The 15,945-nt window shown below is 42.2% G+C and overlaps 2 protein-coding genes across 11 annotated transcripts in view; one reads left to right on the top strand and one right to left on the bottom strand.

Annotated features, from left to right (window-relative positions):
• Nucleotides 1-994: 994 nt before the first annotated feature.
• On the bottom strand, nucleotides 995-6,607 carry CEP20 (centrosomal protein 20). Of its 4 annotated transcripts, none has more exons than XM_051632040.1 (5): nucleotides 6,534-6,607; nucleotides 5,891-6,088; nucleotides 4,613-4,697; nucleotides 3,631-3,773; nucleotides 995-1,435 (listed from the first exon to the last, which is right to left on the bottom strand). In XM_051632040.1, the coding sequence occupies exons 1-5, from the start codon at nucleotides 6,559-6,561 to the stop codon at nucleotides 1,359-1,361; spliced, it is 531 nt and encodes a 176-aa protein (XP_051488000.1). In that variant the 5' UTR covers nucleotides 6,562-6,607; the 3' UTR covers nucleotides 995-1,358. The 4 variants fall into 4 exon arrangements, 3 of the variants coding, with proteins under 3 accessions (XP_051488000.1, XP_051488001.1, XP_051488002.1); XM_051632041.1 differs by having other exon boundaries at nucleotides 3,631-3,770; XR_007890866.1 differs by lacking the exon at nucleotides 4,613-4,697 and having other exon boundaries at nucleotides 1,347-1,435; nucleotides 3,631-3,770.
• Nucleotides 6,608-8,747: 2,140 nt separating this feature from the next.
• The window catches only part of LOC127390425 (multidrug resistance-associated protein 1), a 50,873-nt gene continuing 43,675 nt past the window's right edge, over nucleotides 8,748-15,945 (top strand). For 4 of the 7 annotated variants that reach the window (XM_051632059.1, XM_051632058.1, XM_051632055.1 and 1 more), the window contains exon 1: nucleotides 10,495-10,888. In XM_051632059.1, coding sequence (XP_051488019.1) covers nucleotides 10,844-10,888 — 45 coding nt within the window. In that variant the 5' untranslated portion in view covers nucleotides 10,495-10,843. Of the gene's footprint in view, nucleotides 8,865-10,107; nucleotides 10,235-10,493; nucleotides 10,889-15,945 lie in introns of those variants that run through there. The other 3 variants (XM_051632057.1, XM_051632053.1, XM_051632054.1) reach the window with 3 other exon arrangements.

The raw sequence follows: 15,945 nt of genomic DNA, 5'->3' as shown, positions 1-15,945 counted from the left end.
GATTCCAAATACACATAATGATTTGATCCACTGGGTAAGAGAGAAACAGGGGTCTAGCATTTAGCTGCTGGAAAACCAAAGTTAAAAATGCAGGGATTTCTTTGGCCAGAGCAATCATATCTGCATTTTTCAGAAGTTCATTTTTGCAGCTTGCCATAGAGGCACTTTAAGCTCATTCCACACGAAGGAGAAGAGCTCACTGCTGAGGTTCAAATGGATAAATGCAACTTCCCTTTCAACCCAATACTGGTTCTCTGCAATTTCACATTAGAGGCTGGGCTGCTTATTTAAAAAAAAAACAACAAAAAACCTGTAATGCTAGATGGCTCAAATCAAGGTTAAGGCAAAACTGTGCAGTCTGTACAACTTGGGATCCTTTCATGTAAATTCAGAAACTGCAGGTTCTCTTCCTCCCTCCCCCCCCCACTTACTGTACCAGTTATCTAACAATTAAGATTTTTAAGAATGCAACCCTAAAAATTCTTACACAAAACTTCTCTCGGTACCCCTGGAAACATAAACATCTGTACATTTTGTTAAAATGGGTAGAGAAAAATAGCTAACCTGTTATTTTTTGTGTACCCCTTTAAGTTTGGCTTTTAAAGTAAATTAGCATTTCAAAACATGTAGATAACTCAGCCAAAAAAAAAGTTCTGGGAATCATTAATCTATTATCAACTTTATTTTTAGCTTTGCTTGACTTGGAGTTTCATGTTGTTTGGGGAAAAAAAAAAAGATAAATTCTTCTCCTTCCCGTATACTCAGTGTTACACCATACGATTTATAGCAACTCCAGATGGAAAAGACTTGCCCTTATTTGTTTGTTGGCATGAAGATAAATATAGTCCTCATTTCCGGAGAATTAAAAATAACTATTCCTCTGAAGTACTTTTTAATTCAAATTTATTTTCCCATACTTAACTGAAAGCAGCAGCTTCTTAAACAAGAATTATTAAAATGTGTAGTTTGAACACTTTCAAAATACCACACAGAATAAAACTGAAAAATTTTATTCAAAAAACACAGGGAAGTCAAAGATGTAATATAAAAAGGAAAGTGCAGAAATTATAAGTTATCTAATAAATTTTAATAAATTAAACCCAGTATTTTTAGGCCAAATTCTAGACACAGGCTTCACTGATCTGACTGTATGTACAGTTTTCCTTCTGTCAGGCAGGGAGGAAAAGAGCCTTTCATAGAATCATGCTAACATTTTTTTCATTGACAGTGAGTATGACCCTCTCACCCTGTCTCATGGGTAGATCTAACAAGCTGGAATGGTTCCACTGGACATAATGAGGAATTTTCTAAAGAAACTCTTGGAGAACTTCACATGAGAAGTTAGCATATGAAAGGTATCATCTGTTAATACTTTGTAAAACAAGGGGCTCTTCGATGCTTGTGCCAGCTATCCTTCCTGGTTCTGGAATTCTATCTGAAAATGAAACACAGACATAAATGTTCTTACACAACTGGAGATCCAAGAGTGTATGTGTTATTTTCTACTATTATCAACTTGGATACAAAATATCATCATAGGAAACTTGAGCAATTAAACAAAAACATTTTTCCATGGCATGGAATAAAAGCTTTGCATTACTGAAGATTAGATTTCAGACAACTTCAACTCAGCTATAGTGAATGAACTGACAGAAACACCAGATTCCACACAGGTTATCAGGATTCCCAGTCTGTACCCCAGTTACAGAATATTCATTCCACTAACTAAGGAAGATAATTTCTAATGTGAAAAGCAAGTTAGATGTTAGAATTTCAGACTTGGGAGGGCTGAGTTTATGAATGGACTTGATAACCTTAATATGCAGCCCAATTAACATAGCTAGATAATTAGTATTTTAAACCCACTGCCTTTAGGTCTCTGCTGACATATTCCACATGCAGAAAGTAATTTCAGAATATGGCTACTTTAAAAGTTACAAGCCATAGAACTATTTTATTTTTGTTCAGTTCAAAAAGCAATGTGTTGTCATGTCTTATGATTAATCCTGAGTTTTGTAACTAACTCTAGACAATTAAATCCCCATGTGAAATTATATTAGAGTCAACGAGGCAAGGTGACCCTCCACAGGGTCAACTTCAGAACTGAGGTACAAAGTTATGGTTTAAAAACAATTACTCTCTACACTGAGTGTGAACGGATTAATTTCTGATAGTAATTCTTTTATAAGAGATAATTTAGAGCCATTTTGGTATTGAGATTTTATTTCTTCAGCCCCCTCTTCTGGCAGAAGGGAAACAACATTGTGTCAATTAATTTAACATAAGGTGTTTAGTTCTCTCATACTTTTTAGTCATCAGCATTATCTCAGTTCTCATGTTTTTCAACTTTTTGGATAAAAAATAAATAGTTGATTAGTACTAACACAACAGTAAACATTGTCACAGATGAAAGTAAAGTAATAATATGCCAAGGAGAGTCTTTGAAGGAAAAAAACTGGACCAATGATCCCTTTCATTCTGTAGCTTAGGCAGTAAGAATTGTGACCAGTTGAAAAGCAGAACAGAGGGGGAAAATAAGATGTAGCTGTGCTCTGCTTTAGAGCAATGAATGCAGAACTTCAGCTTCTGCAGTCAACAGAATGTGAATTCTGTCCTCAGAATAAGGTTATGTCCATATACAAAACTGACAGCTAAAGAACTAAGAACTTTATATAGAAATTAGGTATGTTAGAACAGAGAGACACAAAGAGAAATGCCCATATTTATCATACTTTACTAAGAATTTAGGTTAAATTCTTGTATTAAATTGCCAATGTAGTACGACTGTCCCTAGCTGACCCATTCTGGATCTGTAATAGTATAAAGCAGTACACTTTGTCCAGTTTAGCTTTTAGGAAAATGGTACAGCAGTTTGCTGGGTGACCTTTCTGATACTGAGAATTGGGATATTAGTCTTTCCTGGTTTTCAGTAGTAACTGCAGAACAGTGAAATAAATGGGAAAATCACAGCTCTCCAATTGACTTTCAGCTTTTAACAGTCCAAAAGCCTTAAGAGACTAAAGCTAAACAATTAAGTCTTCCTCTTCCCTTTAGTAACTAGCACGTAGCTACAGCCACCACAAGGTAACACGAGCTTCACAGCACCTTGTGCTGTTGAGAAATGATATAAATTTGGCTACTTGCAATTTAAAAAAATGTCTACTCTTTAAATAAAACACATTCCCATGTAAGAGAGAAAGTTCTACTACTGACACATCTCAGGCACCCCCAAGGGCAATCAGATTTGCACACTGTATATGCCCTCCCATCAGAATATCAGCAGAGAGGAGACCTAAGAGTTGGTGTAAGTTGGTGACTTAAACAGAGGCACATATTATGGGTTGTTGTAGACATCAAGGGTGGGTGTTTCTCGAGTTGGATATAGCAGGAGCTTTCTAAATCAATACATGAGCAACAGGTATGGTGAGGTCACACAGCTTAATCGTATTTTGAGGTGCAAACAGTCATCTGTTTAGTAATTTTTCTTACAAAAGAGGTGTCGTTCCTTGCACAGAGAAGGAGCTACACTGTGTCCATCTGCAGATTTATGCTGTTACAAGCATATGTATCATACAGAATATCTAGTAAAAAATAAAACTTCTACAAAAATGACCCCGTATCCACACCCACCTTTTTGATTTCTCTCAGCAGGTGGTTTCCCAAGGTTTTGCTTTGGATAATTCAGCAAAGACACTTTTGGAAAGGTATTCTGGGTACTTTCTTCTTTAGCACCATGTAAGAAATAAGAGATAATTCCATACAAGAGAGGTCTGCTTAAGAGAAATGACAAAAACAGTCTATGAAATACTGAACATAAAAAAACCCCACGTTTTCCTCAGAACTTCTGAGACCTTAATGTTTACTTCCAGAGTATGTACAGATGTCTTTGGAGTAATTATTTAAAATACATTATGTCAAGTGTCATTCTATATAAATAAGTGCAGACCTAAGCCCACCCTGAACACCAACACTCTCCTAAAAAGCTTGCAATAAAAGACACTCTCAAATAAGCTCCAGATCCCCTGCAGATGAAGAACTGAAGCATACTTAGCACAAGAACACAGATCCACATTCTCACTCATGCAGTACAAAGAACCAGACTTTGGTGGGCTCTGCATCCCAAACTAGATTCTCCTAAGCACCTGACAGATTCTGGCAGCACAAAATGCAGGAAACACTGAATGTGTTTAAACCTGCTTCAGCACCCTAGCTCATTAATGCAGTTGTATCAGAGCATTGTGAACTTATATCTAATCTCAGAGTACAATAATCTTTTTATCGCTCTACAAACCTATTCACTGATATGCAAAGAGTGTGTCTGTTTTCTGCTTCTGACTGAAGGGATGACTGAACTGGTAAGACACGTGTTTTGGTGTGCAGCTACACTGTCTGGAAAATGCTACAGAGTTGGCAGAATTAAAAATTATTTTTGAGTACATTTGAAAATGGCCCCATGTTTGACATTGTTAGTTTGGATCTAGCATGTCAGAGCAGCCCTGTGACCTAGTCACATTTCAGTTGATAAGAACATTTATATGTGGTTTATAATAAAACTAAAGAGAAAAACATATGCAGAGCAGAATATACTGTGCATTCCAAAATCATTCCTTACACTGATTTTCCATTTGTGTCTTCTACTACGTTCAGCTCTTTGGCAAGAAACTGTCTGTCCAAGGGCACTTCAGGCTGGCCAGATTCTGGAAAAGAGATTTCCCCTAAATTCTTAAGACTGGTAAGAAAATATCATCAATTAACTTTTAAAAGACTGCTAAGGAGACTTCAGAAGACAACGAGAGCACACGCTTTCCTTTTAGACTGTTAATATCTAACTATATTGTAATTCCAGGAAACTCACTGAAACATTAGTGCTTCGTGCTCACATAATTTACAATAGCATATTACAAATTTTATCTTCACTCTAAAGGAATGTAAGGAAAGTATTAAAGAAGTCTCAGAATATGAAGATAAATTAATCAGGCAAGCAACTATTTTTCTAAATAAGTACTGCTATCAAACAGATTCTATACATTAACTACTATATAGACTGTTTCAGTTCCCTCTTCTTGAAATGAATTTGTGTCTGTATTTTTAATGGAGTGGAATGTATCAAATTATTAAATATCAAATGTAATTACTGCATCTAAGCACAACCACAGAACTTCCAAGTTCAAATACAAGTTCTCAACTGAAGAAAAAATAATTAAGTGCTGTGCCATATAAATGATGGCTACCATTTAGATGATGTAGTCTAAACAGCTGCTGTTGGTATTTTAGCACAGCCAGTAATACTTAACTGCAGTTCTTAAAGAATATGGACCTTATTCATGTTCTTTTTTGTTTTTTAAGATGAGGACATCTAACCACATTTCTGATACAGTCTATACACATGAATTGCCAGAATTGCTGTAATTCAGACTAACTACTTTATGTATGTATTACATTAGCTTAAATTATTCCTCAAATAAATGTTGTTCACTTGTAGGATTTCTATTTTTATTTTACCCAAATACCAATGAGGAAAAAAAACCAACATGTGATACATGCTTTAGAAATAGTTAGACATTTTTCAAAATAAAAACAGACATTTCAAGAAAGGTATTTTGAGTTGTAGGCCCAGAGCAACTTTTCTTGCTCTTGCATGATTTGCTCTGTCAAACCATTTACCCCAAGGATAAAGGAGCAGTGTCAGTTTTCTTGAAAACTAATGGTATGTTTTGGCTAAATGCTGCAAGTAAAGCTGGGGAGACACTGCATCTTATTTATTTCCAAGGGAAGAAAAGCATGTGCAGATTGGTCCCACTTATTAATTTCACACTATCAGTGGAATTACTCAACCAAACAGTAAATGTCTATTAATACATTGGTGACAAGAAAAACTCGACCCAAATACCTGCAGTTAAAACAGATGCTGCATATTTATATTTGTTATATTCCAGGTATTCACGAATCAGTTCATTGATTAAGAAATTTTCATGAGACAGTGGTGGCCGTGGTTCACTTTGGTCATCCAGTGCATTAAAAACTTCAGCTCTGATCCTTGCTTTGATTTGTCCAAGAGCACCTCTTTTCTCCAGTGTGTCCCTTAAAACTATTACCATAAAAAGATCTGTTAATATAAAGCCAAATGTATTCAAGCAGCATCTACCACCCACAATCTAAACATAATTTCAGCTTATTCACAGCGAAATAAAGATATCGGCACCTCTGCATGTGCCAGTAGATAACGCCAGGAGACCAAGAGATAAAAATAAAGCCTTATAGGAAGTCACAGTTATTTTTAGTAGTAAACATAGGTTCTAGCACTTTCACAAGTGTTACTGGACCCAGATGTTTTTAAAGAGTGCAAATCAGACCAAGAAACATGAGAAGGCGCCTGTGTGGAAGCTCAGGGCCGCTTCTCCCGCGGCTCCGCAACCGGCAGACCCAATCGGGAGGCCAGCCCGGCTGCCCGCTGTTTCCGTGCCCCAGGAGCCTCGGCCGCCCCCCGGGGGCTCCCCAACCCTCCCAGCCCCGCACCCCCCGCCCCGCTCCACCTGCTTTCAGCTCCGCCACCGTCGCCATGCCCAACGGCCGCCAGCAGGACCCGGATGAGACGCGGCGGTGCCGGCCGGCGCCACTGCGCATGCGCGGCGCTGTTTGGGGGGGCTGCTGCCGGCCCCGCCTCTCGGGCGCCAGCCAATGGGCGTGGCCGGCGGGCAGCGCGTGCCGCTGGAGGCGGGGCGGGCGGGGTCGCGCGGGCCCGTGTTGTTCGCTCCCTGAGGCGACCCGGGGGCCCGAGCCTGAGCGGGCGGGCGGGGACCCCGGCGCGGGGAGCGGTGCCCAGCCCAGGGCCGCCCGCTGTGCTGCCACAATGTCCGCGGGCAAGGTCAAGCCGGGATAACATTAATTAGCGGTGCCTTCGTGGTGTGTGTGTGGACGTACCGTTCGGTGTCCTGCCTGTGCCTGCCTGCCTGCCTGCCTGCCTGCCCTGTCAGGCGGGCCGGCGTTTCAGCCTTGCCGTACTGTTTTTCCTCTCATTTCAAAGGTGGTCACTGTGCTTTATTTGAGGGGACAAACAAACAAACAAACAAAAAGGAAAAGGAGAAGGAGAACGAGTGAGAGTTTCTGCCTGATGTGTAGCGTAGGAGTTTTGTACCGAGTCCCTGAAAACTGAGCTTTTAATTAAAAGGACTTGCCAAGAGGTAACTATGCAGGGTGTTTTGCAAGTCCCTGAGGTTCCCTGGTGTGTGTAGAGGCATGAGTGTGTACTTCATGTTGCTGTGATGAGTCAACAGTGTTTATTTTGTGCACGTATTGAAGTATTTCCCAAAGGAAATGCAGCCAGTATGGATGAACAAACTGAATTTGTTATGGTCTAGATGGAGCAGCCTGCTTGGGCTTGAAGGAAAATGTGAGTCTTCTTAAGTAGAAACCACTTAGGCCTTGAAGTGTAGGGTGGGGTTTTTTGGTTGGGATTTTTGTTGGTTTGCTTTTTTACATTTCCTCACAAATATTTGTATTAGGAGCTTCCAAGGAATCTCTGGCAGGGGGCAATAAATAAAATTCAATTAAAAAGTCTTCAGAAGTAATGGTGAAGTTAATCTGCTCCTCTAACATACCAGGAACCTTCAGTGAGTCAGCAGCAAAGTCCCTCTGCCCATCCTGAGTTTGCTGCCCAGATTCCTTTAACATCCATTTTCACAGTCAAAACATTTTTCTCAGAGAATGTTAGAGGTTGGAAGGGACCTCTGGAGATCATCGAGTCCAACCCCCCTGGCAGAGCAGGGCCACCAGGTCACACAGGCATCCAGATGGGTCTTCAAAGTTGCCAGAAGAGACTCCACAACCTCTCTGGGGAGCGTGTTCCAGTGCTATCTAACCCTTACAGTAAAAAAGTTCTTCCTCATGTTGAGGTGGAACTTCTTGTGCTCTATTTTTCTTTGTGTCTTTCCAGATTTCTCTGTTTGTGGGTGTTGTGGCTCTGCTGTTGTGGGTCATTGTTCTATTACAACAAATTTCCAGTTGATAAGTTGTTGCTCTTTTCCATCCCATGTTGCCTATCTGGCTTCAATTTCTGTCCAGCAAAGCCAATTTCAGTGTCAAAAATAGGATTTTGGTTTGGGTGTTTTTCTTTTTTCTTTTGTTCTTTTTTTTCTTCCTATCTGATTGCAAGAAGTGCCTTTTAAAATAAGACTGTGAATTCTATTTTATGTCTTAACCTGTATTTTAAAAGATGCTGTTATAACAATAGTTTGTGAAATTCACATTCAGTGACTGTCTGGTACTCTGAGATCTGCAGGTCTGGATTTGTCTCAGTTCTGTTTTTTCTCCTGCACAACAAGTATTTTGAGTCTTCTACATTTTGCTTCTGAACTCTTCTTTGTCCTTCACATTTAATTATTTGCTCTGTATTTTGACTTTGGTTAAAATCTGGGTTGTTCCTGCTGTTGTTCAGAGTTTCTAAGAGAAGGAGATGGAACTAATTTGAGGTGCAGATCCTAGTATCTTTGATGAGAAACATTAACCTGGTACATAACTATTGGTACAGGGACAGTTTGAGGCTTCAAAAAAATTGTTATATTGGAGTACTTTAACATTAAGATTTGAACATGCTATGAACTAAGGTATGAGTTAATCTGATACAAACTTATATAGCTTCTGAGACCCAGTTTGGTTTGATTTTTCTATGATGATTCTGTGCAGCTCATCAAGGAATATGTGACCTCAGTGTGGGCTGAACTCTGCTGTTTTGCTGCTCCTCGACCTGACACCCTGGGAGTGAGAGAGCTGGGGACACAGACCAGAAATGCTCAAGTCTGATGGGCAGCCTGGCCACAGCTGGTGTTGACCAAGCACAGCTCTGAAACTGCAGTGAAGGCATCCTGGTGAGTAAAGAGCAATCTGTGATAACATTTGTTGTGTGATGCTTACTTGTTAGTTACTTAGATGATCATAGATTCGTAGGACTGTTTTGGTTGGAAAGGACCTTTAAGATCATCAGGTCCAACCGTGAACCTAGCACACTGCCAAGTCCCCTGCTCTCTATCCTAACAACTTTGTCCGTTACTGTAATTGCTCTGGATGCAAAATAATGTTTTTAATCGTGTTCTTCTTGTAACTTGTGTGATTAAAGCTTTCAGATAAATATCTGATTAATATCCAGCATGTAGCCACCCTGCTCTTTTCTGCAGTGTGTGATGTCATTCCTACATATGTTCCATCCATATTCCAGCTGATCTATTCTAGTAGGCTAGATAAGCAGCTGAGCATGGGTACTGCTTGTGGGTCTAACTGATGCCTTTTAAATAAGATGTGAGGAGTGCAGAGTGGACACAACCAAATGCCACCACTGAAGCTGTGCACTTATTTCAACTAGAACATATTTTGGTGCAAACCTGGTTGTGGACGAAGTAATTTTGGCTCAGTTTCAGTTCATGCTAGCCAATTCGAACTAGTTCAGGGTTGGGTTCTGAAACCAGTTTAACTGATTCAAGTTAAAAAGTGAAACATTTGAAGGTGAGTCTGGGCTTTCCCTGTGGCCTTCCCCAAAAACGGTGCCCTGGCTGTGTCCCTCGGGCCCCCGCAGGGCACTGCGCTGCCTCCCCACGGGGGCTGCAAGGGGTACCTGTCCCCAGCCCTGGAGCGGTGTCAAGGCGATACCGTTATGTCCGCCGGTGGCTCTGGCCGAGCCGGCGAACGGGTGCGGTCTGTGGCCAGTGGCGCTGGGCCTGGAAGGCTGCCGGGGGCGTCCGGAGCCGGGTGCTGCTGACACGGGCAGGGAGGTGAGGTGGAGGTGCACCGGGGGGCAATGCTTCCGCCCCGGTTACCCTGACGGGGCCGCGGGGGATTTCTGTTTGAATAAAGCACGTGTTGGGCTCTGGCGAGCTCGCCGCCTCCGGGGCCCGTTTTACCCCCCGCGGAACGGTGGTGCGGGCCGCCAGCCGGGGCGACGCGCACCCCGGGACACGCCGTTCCCCCGCCCCCGCCATCCCCGCTGGGACGGCCCGGGGCGCGCCCGCCCCCGCCCAGGCGAGGCTGCGCAGCGCGGGCGGCGGCGCCGCCGGGGCTCGGCATCCCCGTGACCGCGGAGCCAATCAGGGCGCCGAGCTGGCGCTGCCGGCCCGTCTCCGCCCGCCGCCGCCCGGGCACGGAGAGGTGCGGAGGGGGAAGCGCAGCGCTGCCGCGGGAGCCCGCGGTCGCCTCGCCGCGCCCCATGGGGATCGAGAGCTTCTGCAGCGGTGATGAGCCCTTCTGGGTGAGCGGCGGGATGGGCCCGCGGGGTCTCGGCTCGGCGGCGGCTGCCGGTGTCGGGACTGAGGGATGGCGGCGAGCCGGGTGGGACGGGGGTGGTCTTGGGCCGCCGGCTCCGGGCGGAGCCTGTGGGGGCCGCGCCCGGCGGCGGGGAAGCGGCAGCCTCCCGTGCCGGCGCTCACCTTGAGCAGAGCCCGGGGGCCGCGTTGGCCGTGGCGGCGGGCGTACGTGAGCACCGGCGGGAAGCGGCCGCGGGCTGGGCGGAGGAGCAGGGCCGTGGCCGGAGATCGCTGGTCTCATGCTGGGTGCGATCTCCCCGCACCCGGCTCACAAGGAGCTGGCGTGCCTCGTGTGCGGGGCTTCCGGCAGCGGGGAAGTGTTGGAAGTGGGGAACTGGTGAGCTTGCCTGAGAGACTGCCGGCGAGTTCCCGACTCACCGGAGGAGACTCTGCCTGCCGCGTTTGGCCCCTCGTCTGCCTTGCTCAGGGCAGCAATAACGGTGACTGCTGCCATCGCACTGCAGAGCGGTGTGCTGTCCTGTGAAGGAGGCCGGAGATACGGTTTTTGCCGGCTGTACCGCATCGTTGCATAGCAATATTTTCGCTCTTCCTTAATGAGGAGTGGTGAGCTCATGTGGGTGAAGACCAGTAATGCAAAGGTGAGCGATGTGGAGGTGTTGCAGTGTGGGTCTTGCTCAGCTGAGACACGGGATTCCTCTGTAGAGGCACTCAGGCGCTGGCAGCAGTGGGGCTGCTGGGAGGGCAGGGAGAAGCCCTCTAAGGGGGAAACAGGTTGCATGGAAGAGGAGGTTGTGTGGAAGGAGAAGTTACGAAAAAAGATAAAAGGAGTGAGAGCTACTGAAGGCAATGTAGGGATAAGAGGAAAATGTGATTTTTTTGTAGACTGTTCAAAGAACTTCTTATGTGTTCTTTGCATATCTGCCAACTAATATTGAGCTGATGAGCCGCCTTATTAGTAAAAACACCCCAAATTGAATGTCTCAACAAATGCCATTGTACTGTTTGTCTCAGGAACCATTAAAGTATTACTCAGAAAATATTGTTAAAAGCATTAAATCTTTAAGATATTTAACTTTTCCTGCTTTTACATTAAGTTTATCAATTTTCAGCTAATTTTCAGGTTTCTCAAAAGTGGCTAAATTACAAGTTGTTATCAGATGTAATTTTTCCCTCTCATAGAATGAGACATTTTATTTGAAGACTTTTAGAGAATACGTGTTTCAGAACTCAATTTATGGAAAAACTGATTGGAGAGCAGAGCAGTAGTTTTGTGAAAAGGAGCTGCCAGTTCTTTTAACTGTGGAGTTGAAACATCAGGTAGGAGGAAGAACTACACTTAAGATGTAGCAGAATAGAATTTCTGATGGCAGATTCTTTCATTATGAAAACACAGTTCTTGTATATACTCAGCCATTTATAATATTTGTGATGTGTCATAACTACTCCACACATTTTTTTTCACTACTTGCATTGGTTCCCAAGAATATAGATGGGTTTGTGATTTGTCATCCTTCTCCATATTACATCGAGTCTGCCTTGAACATTTCTTCCATCAAAAGATCCTATGGGTGTGGTTTCTTAATTTCTGGATTCTTATAATCCTGCAAAAGAACTATTGTGAATTCCAGTTGGTGTAAGATGTGTCTGCAGAAATATTCTTGCTGAACTTCCTCATAAGCACCACTCTGTATCCACTTTGTTGTTGCGTCGTTCCCAGTAGGATGGTGGGTAGTAATGCTGGTTTTGGTGGTTCACTTTCCAGTATGTACATTGTTGGTGCTATCTGAAGCTGAAGTTTTAATGGATTTTTAGAAAATGCTTGTGCATATGCAGTGTTTCACTGGGCTTCTGGGTATCACCTGTGTGTGTTAATGTCCTCCCTGTCTGGTGGACTGCCCTATTCCACTTCCCAGAGCTGGGTGATAGATACCCAGTGGCACGTGTTACTACATTTTTGTGGTGAACTCTATGGCCACATGAGCTTGGGTTGATGATGAAGCCTTGCTAGTGCAGCAGTGGGATTTTCTGACACTGGCAAACTTGCTGTCAAGGAAGAGATGAGATGTGTTTCTGTCAAATACGGTACTGACTTTGGGGCAACTCAGTTGTAAATTGTGGGGGAGACTTTGCAGTTTTAAAGGACCTAATGGACCCTTAAAGACTGTGCTAATCTTCTTAAGCTTTGCTGGACAGGATTTTTCATGTTTGCACACCCAAAGAATGTTATTGTTGGAAGTTCTTGTGTGAGAATTAAACAAATTGGTTTTATTTAATACTTACTCTGAAAGGTCAACAGCCCAAACAAGTTTGCTATCTTCTTCACTCCTTTTTTTCCTCCTTACTGTTTAGCCTATCTCTGTACCCCCACTTGGCATATTAACTTTACTACAACTAGATTTGCTTACCGACTGTAACTGTTTCTTGCTTCCTTTGAATCAAGCTCTTTTTGGAAGGGTACTGTTTCATCCTTGTGTTCTCAGGCATCACTGACTATTTAGAAATTAGTATCTTGTCCATACTATAAAGAAAGGTGTAGCAGTGTAAGACAAAGTTACTAATATAATAGTTCCTCATGGCAGTAGAAGCTTTAAAAAACCGTAATGGGCTAGGGATAACCTACTTGCATTTCAGTTCAGCAACTTTTAAGGGCCTGTTTAAACTGGAAAACTTTTGTGACCTGGCATGCTGAGGTAGCTTTGCCTGGAGCATCACTGGTATACGAGTGTGGTCTGCCTCACTTTGGTACCAATGGAGAGGAGAAGAAAAAAAAATAAAGTGGGGTAAGGAAATCTTTCAGTTTAGATAACCAGGATAACTATCAAGACAGATCTAGAACTTACTGTACGCTTAGGCCTTCTGACCTAGCTGTATGGATATATGCACATGCACACAATCTGTGGGCTCAATGCGGTTACATTTTGAAATTGTCTGCTGGTTTTCTTTTCTGTTGAAAAAGATTTTGGGGTAGTTTCAGTTTTTCGGAGATTAGGAACCAAGTAGTATCACATTTGGAGAAGTCTTTTTTTCAAGTTTTAAATTGTTAAAGGAAGAGGTTAAGACGTTTTGTGACCCTGAGTTTTCAAGGCTAACCCCAGTAGGGCTTTTATGAAAATGTGGTAGGAAATAGGAATGACAAAGCGAGTTCAGACTGAGCAGTTCCTTTCACTCTCTTCCCAAGTACTTGGCCAGGTTTAGCACAAAGTCTCAGTTGTTAATTAATTAAAAGATGCTTTTGCATCAAATAGAATCTGAAACTTTTGAGGTTTGTGTCTAAGAAGGGAATGTGAGAGGAATGGCTTTTATTTTTGTAAGTTCAGGTCATGTCCTTCACAGGCAAAGATGTTTTTTTTGAAATTCATTTAGATAGAAGTTAACTCTATTTCTTCTTCATCTCAGTGGGAACTTAATGGATTTTTTTTTCACATTTTTGCTTTGAATTGTTGAGGAAGAACTGAAAGCAAGTAACTCCATGCTCTTTTTGGAGAAAAATAAGTTTTCATCTCCTCTGTTTTGTATGAGAACTAGAGTCCTGTAATGATTCAAGCTGTGTCTCCTGTAAACCGAGGTCTGTTTCTCTCCTGTTGGTGCAGAAAACTTTTGTGGCACCTCTTCTCTGTCAGTAATGAAATTGCATCCAAAGAGTGTTCTGGGTTTAGCACTTCTTCATGTGGAACCAAACTAAAGGAGATAAACAGGATGGATGAGAAAAGGTGAGGCAGAGCCTCACACACAGAATCCCTGGACCAGCTTGGTGAGATTGGGCTCTGCTTCTCTTGCTTTTGTGGAGAGTTCTGGGACCTTGTACCTAGGGGAGATCCAGCAGCCTCTCAACTGCTTGCAGACATGTTAGGCTCTTCCAGGACTATAGTGCTGGCTTGATAAGATTTTATTTTAAAAAAATTATTAATATTATTTAATTAATTATAATAATTAGCTGACATTTGTGAAGTGATATTTTGTGAGGTAAACAGCTGCTATGCTTATATTGTGTATGAGGACACTGGGACACCAATAGTTTTCCTGAAATAGACTTGTGAAGGAAAACCAGGCTCTTTATGTAAGGAGTAGTTTCATGTTTTGAAGTTCTGTGGCTTATGCTTCCATGCATTAGATAAGCAGTAAATTAACTGGTGTCTTGGAATTCTGCACCTTTTTGCACTGTAAAATATGTCTTTAGTGCTTTTTCAGTGTTCTTGTGGCAGAGCTAGGGAGAGAGTTTGAGATGCTGTGAGAGTGGTGCTGAGTGGGCTTGATAAAAGTTATGAGTTCAGACTCTTTCCCTAGTTGTAAAGGTACCATGTTTATGAATGCATTTGTGACCAGCTAGATATTAAAAGCTTAAGAGTATGCAGGTCAGAAAACTACTTATATTTGCTGACGCAGTAAGGTCATACATGGACAAAATTTGGAACAGAGGAGCAGCAGCAGACTGCTAAACATAAGACAGTGCCTTTATTATAATTAACAGCTGATTGCCTGATTCCTATGGCTTGGTTGTCATTAGCTTTTTAGTAATGAAAGCTAGAGATTTATCTGTCAGCTTTCTCTTGTTTAAACTTGTGAGACATTTTTTTTTGGTCATGTGAACAAGGGTGTAAATTTGCATAGAAATTTAACTTGTATTGGAAATCAGACTTGCCTCTCTTAGTCCAGAAGAGATCAGTGTAGGGGAAAGACAGGAAAATGAAGCCTGATATTCTGTTGTTGATGGGGATTTTCTTAACAGGTAACCTGTCTTTTTACAGCTCTCAGTTCAAGGTTGGTGAGAAAAGGGGAACAAATCCAGCAAACTGAGCAACTTGTGGTGTTGCTCCGTGCAATTACAATGCAGTTTACGTTGAAGTGTTGTGCTATACTGGGACTCAGTGGAGGTTAGCCTGGGTTGCACTGAAGTCATTCTGGGTCACATCTCTAAAAAGCCTGCTGCCGGGTACTGACCTTTTGCTTACTTTTAATAGAGTCAGAATTCCGTACATTACTGTTTTCTCACTGTTTGCATTAGTGGTAGCTTCGGATACAGTTTATCACAACTTAAGCTGTTGTCTTTGTCCTTTGGTAAGATTATTACCCAGGTGTGTTCAAACTTCTCACAGTGATTTGAAGTTGATACACAGACTGTTGCATTATTAAGCAAAAGTCCTGAGTTTGATGCAAAAAGGAGAGGAGAATAGGAATATTTTTCCTGTATGCTTTTAAGTAACAGTGATTTAAATGAAAAAAAAAAACAACTTTATAGAAGGGCGGAAAACATTCTTTTGTTTCTGAAACTGTGAATGGTACATATTTTGTTGTCATGTGGCCAAATGTTGTGTCATGGTACTTGGAGATGTAGCAGGTATGGAAATGCTACATATGTAGAAAAAGGCTAAACATTTTAATTTTACAAATGCTGGTGTAATCTGTCATGTGTTTCCTTGACACAAAAAATAGCCATTATTCAGTGGCTTTTAACTTATTGGATTATAAAGATCACCTCTTGTAAATTCCTCAGCTGCAGGTGCTCCTTTCTCTTTCAGCTTTTTACTGTTAGCTTCTTACTTTAGTTTAAAAGGAAACAAAGGCAAACCACACCTTTTTCTTGTAATTTAACACAAAGTTTCAGCTGGTGCAGTGATGTCTATAACAGACGATTTCAGCTCTTTATAAACGTTAGGAAGTGCTGATGTTTGGGTTTTGGACAAAGAGGTGCAGACAC

The sequence above is a fragment of the Apus apus genome, chromosome 14 (assembly GCF_020740795.1).
Source record: "Apus apus isolate bApuApu2 chromosome 14, bApuApu2.pri.cur, whole genome shotgun sequence".
NCBI classification, from domain to species: Eukaryota; Metazoa; Chordata; class Aves; order Apodiformes; family Apodidae; genus Apus; species Apus apus.
Note: the sequence above shows the minus strand (reverse complement) of the source record. Positions and strands in the feature narration are given on the sequence as shown.